This window comes from Primulina tabacum, chromosome 17, assembly GCF_025594145.1.
Source record: "Primulina tabacum isolate GXHZ01 chromosome 17, ASM2559414v2, whole genome shotgun sequence".
Taxonomy (NCBI): domain Eukaryota; kingdom Viridiplantae; phylum Streptophyta; class Magnoliopsida; order Lamiales; family Gesneriaceae; genus Primulina; species Primulina tabacum.
In genome coordinates, this window is record NC_134566.1 from 28,658,397 (window position 1) to 28,671,432 (window position 13,036).

The following is a 13,036-nucleotide window of genomic DNA, read 5'->3' on the forward strand; positions in this document are numbered from 1 at the left end:
CACATTTTAAATATAATTTTCAACATATTCGATTTTTTTTTTGTTTTAAAAAGCGTATCTTCGTTCCCAAACTGAAACCCTGTGCTTCTGCAAACTCGGTCGACTCTCTAAGCATCCGGTGGTGATAGGTTTCCGATGTTTGATAATAACACTTCAGCGCCTGTTCCCGCCGGATACAGGTCAACCCATCTGAAACAGCCGCACCCAGCTGTTTATTTTTGAGAAGAATTGAAGGGAAAAGTGTTTTGGGAAGCAATGGATCCAAACTGTTGCCACTTCTTGCATCAGGTACTCGAAAGAAGGAAACCGGAAGAAATGCAAATGATCTATTCGGAGTTGAAAGATCAGATATGTGTTTTGATGCTCGATCGGTTCGGGAGCTATGTAATCCAAAAGCTCTACGAAGTCTGCGACGAGGAACAGATGAATCAGTTGGTTTTTTCAGTCGCCGCTAATGTCGATGTACTCATGGCTGTGTGTCTCAATTCTCAAGGGTATGCTTACAACTGCTTCTATAAACGATAGTATGCATTGTAATAACTCGATTTCTGAATTTTCGTGTTTATTTGCAGATCAAAGTCCATGAAGAAATTTCTGGAGTGTCTCATGACACCAGAGCAGATATCTCATATGATATCCATCTTCCAACGCCTCACGGTTCCGCTCGTAAACAACGAGATTGGTGTTGAAGTTATTCGCCATTGCTTCAATATCTTCCCTGCGAAACAAACTTAAGTATTTATCACTGAATCTCATCCTAGTTTTATGAATTTACCATATCTGTAACGGCACTTGTGTTTACCCAGATAATCGATGTGATAGCTGACAATCTTTTCGAAATTGCCACCAAGGAGAGCGGGTCCTTCCTTCTTCGGGATGTCCTCGATTCAGAAGTCTTTCTACTGGAAAGCCGACAGCGTGTTCTCACAGAAATAATAGCGAATGTACACCGTTTGTCTCGTGATCCATGCGGGTATGTATACAACATAGTCACACACACTTTTCCTTTTCATATCCCTCGTTCAAATTTGCGTATAAAATCCATAACTCGACTTTTTTCTGGTTTCAGGCATAACGTGGTGGGGTGTGTAATAAATTACAGGATGCAGGATGGGGTAAGAGATATAGTTGCTCGACTTACAGGGACTTTCGCTTGCATGTCTATGACCAAATATGCAACCAATGTTGTATTGAAATTGATTGAGAATTACAAAGAAGAATATGCACCCCAAATCATCGATGAGATAATATGCAGTTCTGATTTCTCGAGAGTCCTACAACATCCTTGTGGCAAAAAAGTTCTTGAACGCTCTAAAAAATACTCTTCGGTACCATTAACAACGCTCATCTTTATCTCTTTATTTACAATCTAGCTAGCTCGAATTAAACAAAATTTAAGGTTAATACAACCTTGTACAATCTTGCAGGGAACCGTACTCAAGAGTTTGAATCATCAGATTGCCCTACACTCTGATCACTTGCATAGCCACCGCCATGGAAAGAACATTCTGCCTAAATCGCGGGGAAGCGTACCCAAGATTTTGAATCACCAGATTTTCCCCTACACTCTGATCAATTGCATAGCGATTGCCGTGGAAAGTGCATTAAGCCTGAATGGAAAAGATAGAGGAATGATTACTCAGAAATATGACCTCCTTTCTGCTCGGAAACTTGTCCCCACTGTGCACATGACCTTGTTTGTTTGTTTTTTGCCTTTTAATGTTTGATACTGGTATTTTTTTTTTGTTTTAGGGTGTGGTTTTGAAGATTGAACGAATGACTTTATTATTACTTATTATGTTTGTCTTCTGTCTTTAGAGTTCCATCCCATGTCAAGATAGACTTCCTCTCTTGATTATTTGAATCTTTTATTTCCTTCATATTGATTAAATTTCTATTATGCGCACCTAATTGATAATCTTAAAGAGCTTCTCAATTATGATTATAGTTTCTTAAGTATATATTTTTGTGGGAAAATGTGGAACCAATTCTGGTACCGGAAGGCTGAAATCCAGTAATGGACTGTAATAAGACAACAATCCCTTACTATTTAATTATGTTTGAGGGTTCCATAGAAGCTGTATTTTGTGTCATGGTGTAACATTTTGGAAGTTCTGGCCATTAGTTAATCACATGCTCAAATTGGTCGACGAAATTTCTTTTTAAAACAAAGTTAATTAATGATTGTCTGAATCTCAGGATGAGCATGTGGGATAACATGAAATGTTTCAGGGTACATTATTTCGTGGAAGTTTACTCTTGAGCTATCATTCACCAATATTGATGGATAAAATCTTCTCTTATATTTGTGAATGTTCTTTCTTGCTTTTCATTGCTTGATTATATGGTTTGATTAGTTGAGGAGAATAGTTGAATGTAAAGTTTAATCTTTTCCTATTATTTGTAGTTCCTGTTGGGGTTTAATGGACTAAGTGTTATTCTAAGTTTGCCTTATTTACGCTGAAAATTGACAAAATGTATGCTACATTTACTGGAAAAACTCTTGAGGAGGTTCAAATGTACACAGAGAGACCTGTTCTTTTCTGTCTGAGGTGATGATGTGGTGGTATATATAAGTTTCCCTATGACAACTGATGATGCTATGTTAACTTTTTTTTTGGTTCTTGTGAAAATTTATACATGGTTGAGGTAAAGGTAACTTTTGGCTGAAGGGAGAGCAGAGTAGAGTGGTTCCGATAACAGGAATATCCTCGAGTCGATAGATCTCCATATTCGAGTTAAAATTTAATTTATTCTCGACTGAAGGACCTATTGAATAAAATATAGAAATGATATTTGTAAGAGTTTTAATAGTTAATTACAACGATAATTTTAAAATGATAAGTTTTGAATTTATGATTTTTTATAATAATTTTTTATGTTAAGACTTGAGAGTTATAAGATTATTCAAATTTTAAAAAGTACAGATAAGAATTAATAAATATATTTGTAATTTTAAAATTTTGGAGGGATTATGTATGATAAATAGAGATCAGTATTCTCAAAAAAATAAAGAGAAAATATATTGAAATTCATTTTTATTATTATTTTTATTAAACGAAAATTGGAATAAGATACTTCTGTAATTTGAGATGGATATTGAATTTTAAATATTATTATATCATGATCGCTTTATTATATAGGATAGGATAGTACAAAAGTATCCCTTTACTTTATGAGCTTGTAAATTTAAATATTATAGTATAATATCTTGAAATGAGTATTATAGTAAATGTGTCTCATTCGAATTAACTTGTACAAATTAATAATATCTGAACGTGAGCACCTTGTCATGTCTCAAAGTCTGACTTTAGTGACAAGTTTCTGCAAAATTGTGAAAGAAAAGTGAAAATCATGTTTTTTTAGATGTTACAAACACAATAATTCCAGCTAAATTATGATTATGTTGCTCATAAGTTCACTTGCATCCGATTCTCAATTAGAATACAGTAGTTCACCAAAAAACATTCTCTCGAGTAATGTCAATGGATGGGAGTGAAAAATCCCAAAATAATGGTGTCAAACTCACAGTTTGAGCTAACCAACCCAATTCCTTCAATCTTGACAGCATGAATACAAAATTGATGTAAATTGAATTGGGGTGGGTGGGGGGGTGGTTGGGGTGGAGGGGGGTGGCTGACATAACCACGGTTCAACAAGCAATTCCTCGTCTGAATATTTGGCAGTTGAAAAAAGTTGACCTCATGAACACCAAGTTTAGCTACAAAGACTTTCTCTCAATAGCTTCCTTGAGTTTTCTTCCCAGTGCATATGCTAGAGGAGGTGGAACAGCATTCCCAATCTGCCTGTGCTTGTGAAGAACAGCGCCAGAAAATTTATACTTGTCCGGAAAACCCTACATAAACAAGTTCAATCTGGTTTTAGGAAACAATATCCATATTCATCATTATCTAGAAAATAAAATATCACATGTTCTACCAGGAAGTGTTTTGACTTTTAAAGGAGCAGACAATAATTAGCATATGGAAATATGCATGATACATTTAGATCCATTTGCCAGTTTAAGCCCTCAAGCCTTAGGTCTCCCCAAGTATAAAAGGATCAACAGATGAGCCGTAATATAATATCGAATAAATACTGATTTATCTGATACAGATGGTCTTTTCATATATAAATTTGGTGCATTCATTTCTATAAATGAGATTGAGCCAACATCAAATAAACTGGTAAAAACCACTAACCTGAGAACGCGAGCATTCACGAACAGTGACAATCCTATCTTGCTTAGGATGAAAACACATTCCCACTTTACCCATTGGCTGAGGGTCTGTTATGGAAGTTGGAAAGTTTCCCTCCCAATCCAACCTTCCAAAAAGACCCTTCCACTGATTGTGCCTCTTGGCTGTATTTGGTAAGCACCAAGGTATCAGATCAACAACTTGGCCAGTGGATAATTTGACCTGTAAGGCAATGAAAGACAAGTAAAACTACCAGATAAAATACTTGAACAGAAAGTAGGAGATTTAAAATCCAATCCAACCCCACTAAGTTATAATGTTACCTTTTCATCTGGAAGATCACGCCAATCTGCACCAGGACGCCTGGGAATCCTTTGACACCTAATTAGGTTGAGCTCATTCATCTCTTTCGCGATGTGATCGTTTAATACCTCCATGTTTCCACGAATTTTCTTCTGGAACCATGATATAGGACCACTTTGATACTGCATTTCAGGCGTGAGAAAATCTAATTAGTTAATTGAGCTCAAGTTGTTATATATGATCTATGGAATATCCGACCAATACTATTACATCAAACAGGCTTTTCTGTTCTGGATGGTTCCCAACATCAGTACCTCAATGCCTGTTTTAGATGCACCATTGCCCACTTGCTGGAGATCTCCAATTGTATCTCTGACAGTAAGAGAACGAAGTGGGGCTCCTCTTGCGGTACTCCTAACAGCAGAGTAACACAAATTTCCTGACAATGAGATTTTCAATTCTGGTGCCGCAAAGACATGCATTGGCTCTGGCCACTCAGGAAGCATTTCTTCAGGAGAAGCTGCCCATATGAAGGCTCTCTTCCTCGACTGAGGTACTCCGAACGCACCAGCTTCAAGGATACCAAATCTCACCTATCCATGACCATAAGCAACAAATACACACAAATATTTCAGCAGATATGATCAATCAAGAACCTCATACTCCTGATAAAAGCACCAGCATGTACCTGATATCCCATCTCAAGAAGGGAAGCTAAAGTTAAGCGGAATGTCTGTCCTTGGTTGAAAGTCACAAAATTCCGCACATTCTCCAGAAGGAAAAACTTTGGTCGATAGTAGTCAGCGAAAGATAAAAAGGCTAAAATCATTTCACATTGAACTTTACTCCAGGTACTGTGATTGAATCTATTCATTCCTGAAAAACCCTACAGTAGAAATTATGTTCACTTTTAGCAACATGGTTAATTCATTTAGTTTGAAAATTATGAGAGTGGGTTGTTTAGACAACAATGAAAAGAGTAGATTGTTTAACCAACCTGGCAAGGAGGTCCTCCATTAATAAAATCAACTTGCCCTGGCAGTGGGAGATTATCAAAATCCTTCTGGTTCAATGATGAAGCCAATTCAGTGGCCTCAGGGGTTGAAATGCAGTCGTCTGCATCACCACATTTCTGCATCACAGCCCTGCATATAAAACGGTCTCAGTAAATATCATATATGTTCTGTTGATGGCATGTCTGAGATAAATTTGTGCACATGCATCTGTATATGTGTGTATGTGTGAGAGAGCAAAACTAATCTTCTAAAAGAAATACCTCAAAATTACATTACAATTGTTAACAAACACTGAAGCCTCGGGATGATTCAGTTTAAATGCATCTCCGGTAGCTTCATCATACTCAATAGCCCATTTGGTAAATGAGACACCTGAAAAATTAGATGCATCAGAACCCAAATGACAGGCTTCTACATGCAAAGAACTCTAAACTTGAAAACATTCAAAAAATAAAAAGCAAGTGAAAGTTGTGCCTGATTGTTGCAATCCCTCAGACAAGCCACCACAGCCAGCAAATATATCTAATGAAATCAAGTGGTTCCCCTGAGATTCTTCTTTTAGTATACCAACTTCTAAGTCATCCTGTCCTTCCTTGGATTTTCCTTTCTTTCAGTATGTATCATCACTTGGTGTCCCAGATGAATATCTTATTTTAATATGAGATGGCAACTGCACGTGACCAGGATTGGAACATTTATTAAAAAGCGTAGATAAGGAGGTGGCATAAATTGCTTAACTTTATTGCATCCAACAATTTTGAAGAAATGTAAATGGAAAAGGAGCAAAATATTTACTTGCTTGTTCCGTTGGAGGGATCATACAGATGTTCACAAAAGAAAGCATGGTCAAAGGTGCAAGGGACATCTTGAAGTTGAATGTCTTTCCTTTTCCTGATCTCACAGTACCTTCAATCATATTAACTGGTACGGTAAGCATTTCCTCACTGTAGAAGAGCTGGGAAACGCTCCAGAAAAAAAAATGATTTAAAAAAACATTATAAAATTAAAAAAAAATCAATATAGATAAACTTGCACATTAGGGATGTGAATCTTAATTCCAGTATAATTATGATAAACGATTTAAGCAATCAAGAATGATTTTAGCATAAAATATGTTGGTTTTCAATGTGGTATGCAAGCTATTACCTCTCGAATATCTGAAGAGTAAGCCTTCGCCACCGATATGTCCTCTGGTCTGTAAAACCTTCTAACTTTGACCTGAACTGAATTGGCATCATGCCGCTCAGACTTTTTAAGATTGCAAATTTCAAGCAGCTGGCAAACAACATAGGCCTTTAATCCAACATTTCTTCCACTCTTGAAACTCTCACTTTCCATTGCTGCTGAAAAGTAACTAGAACTCACATAGACATAATCAAGAACTGAGAATTTATTTCCTCGGTACATAAAGTCATTCATAGAATCATGCAGGATAAACTTCTCATTATCAATGGCAGCTTCCTTTGATTTGCATGCTTGACAGGAGCCAGACCCCAGCCCCATCGATTTATAGGGAAGAACAAAGAAGGCACCCCTCTTGGGTGAATACAAACTTTTGCAGTAATATTCAGTTGGCAACCCCATCTTCTTCCTTTCTTCTGCTCGCGCCCTATTCATTTTTTCAGTGTTGGCATTTGCTTTTCTATGCTGATAACCCCATGGCATTGATCTGATGTTCACATGTAAGCTCTGTTTGACTTCTACTAGTTGAAAGTTTATACAGTCATCCGTCAAAAATAGCTCCCTTTCATTTGCTGTGTTTCCAAGGACAGTTTCACAGCCTTGTTGCATCAATCTCCCATGAAACATTTTATCTCCATCAATTTTTTCAAACATGTACTCGAACCAAACAGATGGCCAGATCATTGCCCAGTTCATCAACTTGGACAGTCCCACCAACTTCAATTTCATATCCATGGACTGTGGCTCTTTTATATAAAGCCTCACCAGATGGTAATTTGCCCACTGATTTCCCATCCCACTTTACAACCTTGCTACACAAACAAGACTTGGTTTGCCATCGTGGTGAACCATGTATCTCACTCTTGTCTGTAACTGCCAATTTCTCCTCAGGAGCATCATCCTCTTCATTTTCCTCTTGCTCTTCAATCTCATCATCCTCTTTTACTTCACTGAGGATTCCTTCATTTGATTCCTCTGGTAAGTGATTTGAATAATAAGCACCCCAGAGTCTATTGATTAGCCTGGTTGTTGTTGCCTGCATAGGCTTTCTTTTGGACATGACAGGCTCAATTGCAGATCTGGGATTTAAGTTTTGTCCATTCCTAAACACAACCTTCTTCTTGCTGACTAGCCATTTCCGATGGTGTCTCTCTTCCATCTTCTTGATGAGGCCAATAACAAATGAGCACTTCTTTATATCCTTGTCAGGAAATTCTAAAAAGTGCTGCAGAATAATCTGACCATGCACAACCACATATCTTTCCACCAATTCCTTATTAGATGATATAAAGGCAAGATGACCTTTGGGGAAATCTGAAATTCTCTTCATAACGTCATTAAAAGGAAGCCTTGCCAGCCTAATCTCATCTTTTAGCATAGCAAGGATGCTAATTGCAACCCTAACTGTTTTCAAAACCCGCTCGTACCAAGCAGCATATTGTTTTGAGGGCTTTCCAAGCCTGTACCTGAAGAGTTGAAGGAAGATGACAGTTATGAGTGAAGAAGCCTCACGAGTTTCAAATTTGAATAAAACTAGGAAATACACACAACTAGTTGGACAACAAGAAATCAGAACATTTCTTGAACTTAGCATGATCTTAAAATTTGCCACGTCAAAAACAACAATATAGCCGATGCTTTCTCTAAAATGCATCCACTGCAGGTTTTATTAATTTATTTACAGTACTAATACCTTGGAGAATTATTTCAAGTCATATCAACCATTAAAAATCTAGCACTACACTGAAAATTTTCAGAGCACTCTAACCAAACGCCAATGAAAACAAAAGTGCTTAGTGTTTCAGTTCAAGTATTATGATGTAAAGTTAACAGATGCATGCCAGTGTTTTTGCAGTCACAATGGTACATTCACAAGAGTTATGGATGGTTGGAAGAGGAGGGGTGGGGGAGAGAGAGATCATACCAGGACATATCAGTCCGTATAAAAATAGAGACCATCGCAGATCCAAACTCGATTACCCAGTCCTTAATCTCGCTCAAGAAAATCGGTATACCTGCTATTTCAGAATCCCCGGAACCACTAGAAGAATAAGCGCATTCGCCATCCAAATTGTAACCAGATCCATCATCAACAGTCATTACTCCTGAGCCAAATATGTTCACATCAATTTCAGAGCATGGTTTCATTGGTAGGAGCTCTAATGGAACCAGTCTAGCATCTGAATTGTACAAAGCCCAGTTGTGGAGCCTGTTTTTTGGTAAGTCATCTATATCATATACACCAGCACCACTATCAAAAATTATATACTCATCGGTTTCTTCACTCACATGCCTTAAAATAGGCAGGTAAAGGATAGTCATGGGCAATTTCATCCTCATTGATGTTAATGTAGTATTGGCTAGATAGGGAGGTAGAACCCTTGCTTTTCTTCTGCTTCATTGAGCACCAGACCTCTTGATCCTGGTATAACCTGGCCATTTTGGAATCTTCAGTTTCTTCCGATGGACAAGATATAGTAGATAAGCTTTTGTTGTTTCCATCTCCATATTTTGGACCAATCCTAAGACTCCCAGGCAATGAGCCAGGCTGAGCTTGGACAAGATCAACTAACTTGCTACATTCATCCTTTAAGGCAGACAGGACAGGGAGCTCAACAAATAGATGGTCAATCCTTTCTGATGACTGATCCAAACCTATAAGTTGGTTGTAGATGAAGTCTCCCTGCGAAACAATGAAATCCCTTACAGATAAACCACCACGGAAGCATTTCATCCCACTCATTGCACGCACAACCCCAGCAAGCAATTCATCAAGGCTTACATTGGGATCACCTCCCGAAGATTTTGACAATTTCTTGTAAACCTCAACACAGGTCATAGCCTTGGCATAGAAATGGTCATAGAACTTCTTGAAGTTTCCAGATGGTTTAAGACAATCATAATCAGCTATCTTTGTGGAGAGCCATATCACTGGCGACCCATCTTCATAACCAGATATACACCATTCTTCAATGCGCCCAAAGCCATCACATCTTATTCCCTTTGCTTTTTCTTTATCAACGACTTCATCAAGCGGTAAAATGAGACCCGAGATAAAAATATCATCAACTTCTGACATTTCAAATGGCTGGGGTACCCCATCTGAATTATGAAAGATGAAATCCGTGAGCCGCCTACATGGCCGGCCATTTTCTTGTCCAGCAGTAAGACGTAATGCCAAAAACTCATCTTCCGCACTAATATCTTTTTTTGTTTCAATCATGGAGTCTTTTTCTGCTATGATAAGCTGATTTCTCCTTGAAATCTGAACAAGCAGCAGATCTCTTTGGCATTTTACGCAAAACAACAGAATCCTCATTGGCTTGTGAGGCAAGCCTCTTTCTTTGTTTTTGCTCGGTTGCCACTTTTACTGTATCTGAAGAAAAGATTTGTTAGTGTTCTTTTTATGTGAACAATATCAAGATCAATTACAAAAAAAATTAGGTACAAGTAATAAAAAAATGTATAATTCATGAAATAATTCAACGACTTAGCTGTAAATGAACAGAATAGAAAGTTGGAATCAGAATCAATCTAGATTTGAAACTTGAAAGCATCAAATGGGTTTGAATGAAATAAATGCAATAAACTAATCGATATTGCTTTCTTGTTAATGCTTAAATCTAAGGCTACTTGAGGTACAACAGATAAATGAGACATCTCTTGACTGGTAAAAATAGAGCTGGTCCGTAAATTGGAAATATGAATAACATTTATGGGAATAAAAAAGTTAAAAACCAATCAAATACTTGCATTCATGCTAAAATAAACAACTTTATGTAAAGATTTAATTCTTAAGGTTATGAGCTTACTTGAAGACGACTTTCTACTAGATTGTGGATTTTTGGGGCGTTGAATTCGTTTGCTAGCATCAGACTGATTCTTGTGCCTTCCTTTTTGATTCTGCTTGGCCATTGCTACACAAATACAACACTAAACATATTTATCAAAAGCCCGAATGCTGCAACTCAGGATTCTAAGGATTTGATACGTTCAAATTGTTCACTTAAAGCGTCCCGATAACAATGCAACAAAATATCGGTTTACATATCAAACACCTAAACAAACTATTTGAACAAGATAAAAAAACAAAAAGTTACTTTCACTTGTCATGATGAAGGTGCACAGGAATACCTTATCACTGTGTGTAAACCGATTATTGTATTCCCAGAGAAAATAACCACAAATAAAATGTACTTCAACTACATCTTCTATCTTTTATACCGGTTCTGTGGTTCATAAAATTTAAGCTTGCCATGATACATCCCACTAAACCTTGTAAAAATGCAAAATTTAGGAATATATCCTCTCACACTTGTATCTAGAATCTACCAAATTTTGGCGAGTTCACCAGACTTTACTGCATAATTATGCTGAATTTGACGACCTCAACTTTGGTAACTGTTCATGAATCTTGATTAACAAAATGATACAGCATTAGTTCACTAAAGCAATTCTGACAGAGTAAAAAATCTGATACGCGTTTAAAACCCAATAACTATGGTATATCACTAAACTAACCACAGAAATCCCAACGGAGTTGTTATAGATTTTTATAGTTTCTTGTAGACTCGTGTTGCAAGATTTTTACAGATGTTTGTAAACTTTTTAGGACCAAGAAAAACAAAAAATGGTGATGAGAAAAACCTCGAATAATCCTTTCACTTGTTTTCTTGATTTGGATTGAATCTGCACAAGACTTACCCTACTGTAGTTCCCTAAATTTTTAGGTTATTGAGTTTGATATTTTCGACTAAATAAAGTAAGTAAACATGCCAAAACATTGAATGTTCTTATCTGTAGAACATGGGTAAAAATGAAGTTTCTAGTTTTAATATTTTGAGATAATATATGATAGAGTTGCATGTAATATGTATTTTGGAAGACATAATATATTGATAGACATATTAATTTTTAATAACTACAAATTTATACATCTTTTCAGAGAGTTTACCAATTTTCTGAATTTTTAAATTCGCACCCCGACCGTTATATTGGAACTGGAATGGTAGTCTCCACACTGAAACTGTTAAATTCGCTCCATGACCTTCCCAGTAAACCATGCTTCCCATGGATTTCGCACATCGGTGTATATGCCATGAATGATGAATCTTTTGTTCTTCTATAGAAGATTTGATAAAGCAGCAGTGATTAAAAGAAAGAAAAGAATAATAGATACATAGATAGATAGAGGAGATTGCTGGCGTGTTATTGGAGCATGCACGATAGTTAAAAAAATAGATTTGGTAAAGTAGAGCCCTCATTCAACCATCACACTCCAATAAAATGCAAGCTTCAGGTATCAAGGTAACGCATAATCATTCAAAACGTGAAAAATTGAGATCTTCAATGGATTTTTCCGAATCAAAAGCTGAAACCATTAAACCCAAAAAGAATTAAAACAAAATTGACAAACATTAAATGGCCAAAATCTTACCGCGCCTCAGACCTCCTTCTATAGCTTGCTATATTGATTCAACTCCACGAGTAAAATGGTCTCTAATCAAACAATTGAAGCCAAAATGCACCAACTTTTCGTCTAAACAATTGGAACAAAATCATGTTCCTGGGCGGCGTTAGACGATGGAAAATAAATTAGAAAAACAGGAAAAGATGTAGGCTGGCAAAGAGATTACAGGAGCAAAACCTGTTCGTTCCGTAAGAAAATTTAAAATTTTCGTGGCCTTTTTTAGGGCTTTTGCGTCGGAATTTTGAAAATTTTAGGCACTTTGGATGAGCGCCAAAAACTAAAACGGCATCTTCCCGGGATTTATTATGATTTATTTGTAATATATAATTAGTACAATGGATATACTCGATTTGATCGTCATTTATAATGATATTATTTTATTTGGATAACATTAATATCAGATTACATTACTTAGGGCATCCGCATCCGTCCACATTAATCTATGTTATTAATTTTCCATCTACTCAAAAATTATGGGGTCCACGAGCCACATATTCATTACATTAACACTTTCTCATTATTAACACACACTCACATTCATTTAATATCAACTTTCATTATTTATGGATCTCACTGTCCACTTACTCATTTTTTTTAATTTTAATTAATTCAATATCTTTCTAATTTTGTTAAAATTTTGCAACAAATATTATCAAAAATAAATAGTATTATTATTTTAAAAATAACTTAATTTCAATATTTATTAAAATATTATTAAAAATGATAAAAATATTGGACTCTTTTATTTAAAATATTATTTAAAAAATGAAAAAACAAAATTTTAATAGTTTTATTGATTATTTTACGAGTTTCATTTATGTAAACACTAATGTAACTACCCGTCAGATTCAATGTTCTCAAAAATG

At 36.2% G+C, this 13,036-nt stretch overlaps 2 protein-coding genes across 2 annotated transcripts; one reads left to right on the forward strand and one right to left on the reverse strand.

The window, feature by feature from the left end:
• Nucleotides 1-255: 255 nt before the first annotated feature.
• On the forward strand, nt 256-1,795 carry LOC142530652 (pumilio homolog 12-like). Its single transcript, XM_075636473.1, has 5 exons — nt 256-494; nt 573-690; nt 807-973; nt 1,070-1,328; nt 1,428-1,795. Exons 1-5 carry the CDS (start codon nt 256-258, stop codon nt 1,725-1,727), a joined length of 1,083 nt encoding a protein of 360 aa, XP_075492588.1. The 3' UTR covers nt 1,728-1,795.
• Nucleotides 1,796-3,329: 1,534 nt separating this feature from the next.
• LOC142531636 (DNA (cytosine-5)-methyltransferase 1B-like) lies at nt 3,330-12,445 on the reverse strand. The gene is given in 17 exon segments (XM_075637849.1): nt 3,330-3,856; nt 4,203-4,421; nt 4,523-4,684; nt 4,817-5,095; nt 5,191-5,388; nt 5,500-5,647; nt 5,779-5,890; nt 5,993-6,192; nt 6,314-6,422; nt 6,425-6,473; nt 6,665-7,391; nt 7,393-8,166; nt 8,625-8,986; nt 8,988-9,947; nt 9,949-10,076; nt 10,513-10,617; nt 12,138-12,445. Coding segments are annotated over 16 exon segments (4,665 nt in total). The 5' UTR covers nt 10,616-10,617; nt 12,138-12,445; the 3' UTR covers nt 3,330-3,721.
• Between the last annotated feature and the right edge of the window lie 591 nt (nt 12,446-13,036).

Bases quoted from the DNA above. Each gene is read 5' to 3' on its own strand.
- LOC142530652 (XM_075636473.1), top strand. From the start codon at position 256: ATGGATCCAAACTGTTGCCACTTCTTGCATCAGGTACTCGAAAGAAGG. The intron at 691-806 runs GTTATTCGCCAT...GTGTTTACCCAG, and splicing joins ACAACGAGATTGGTGTTGAA to ATAATCGATGTGATAGCTGA. The intron at 1,329-1,427 runs GTACCATTAACA...ACAATCTTGCAG, and splicing joins GCTCTAAAAAATACTCTTCG to GGAACCGTACTCAAGAGTTT.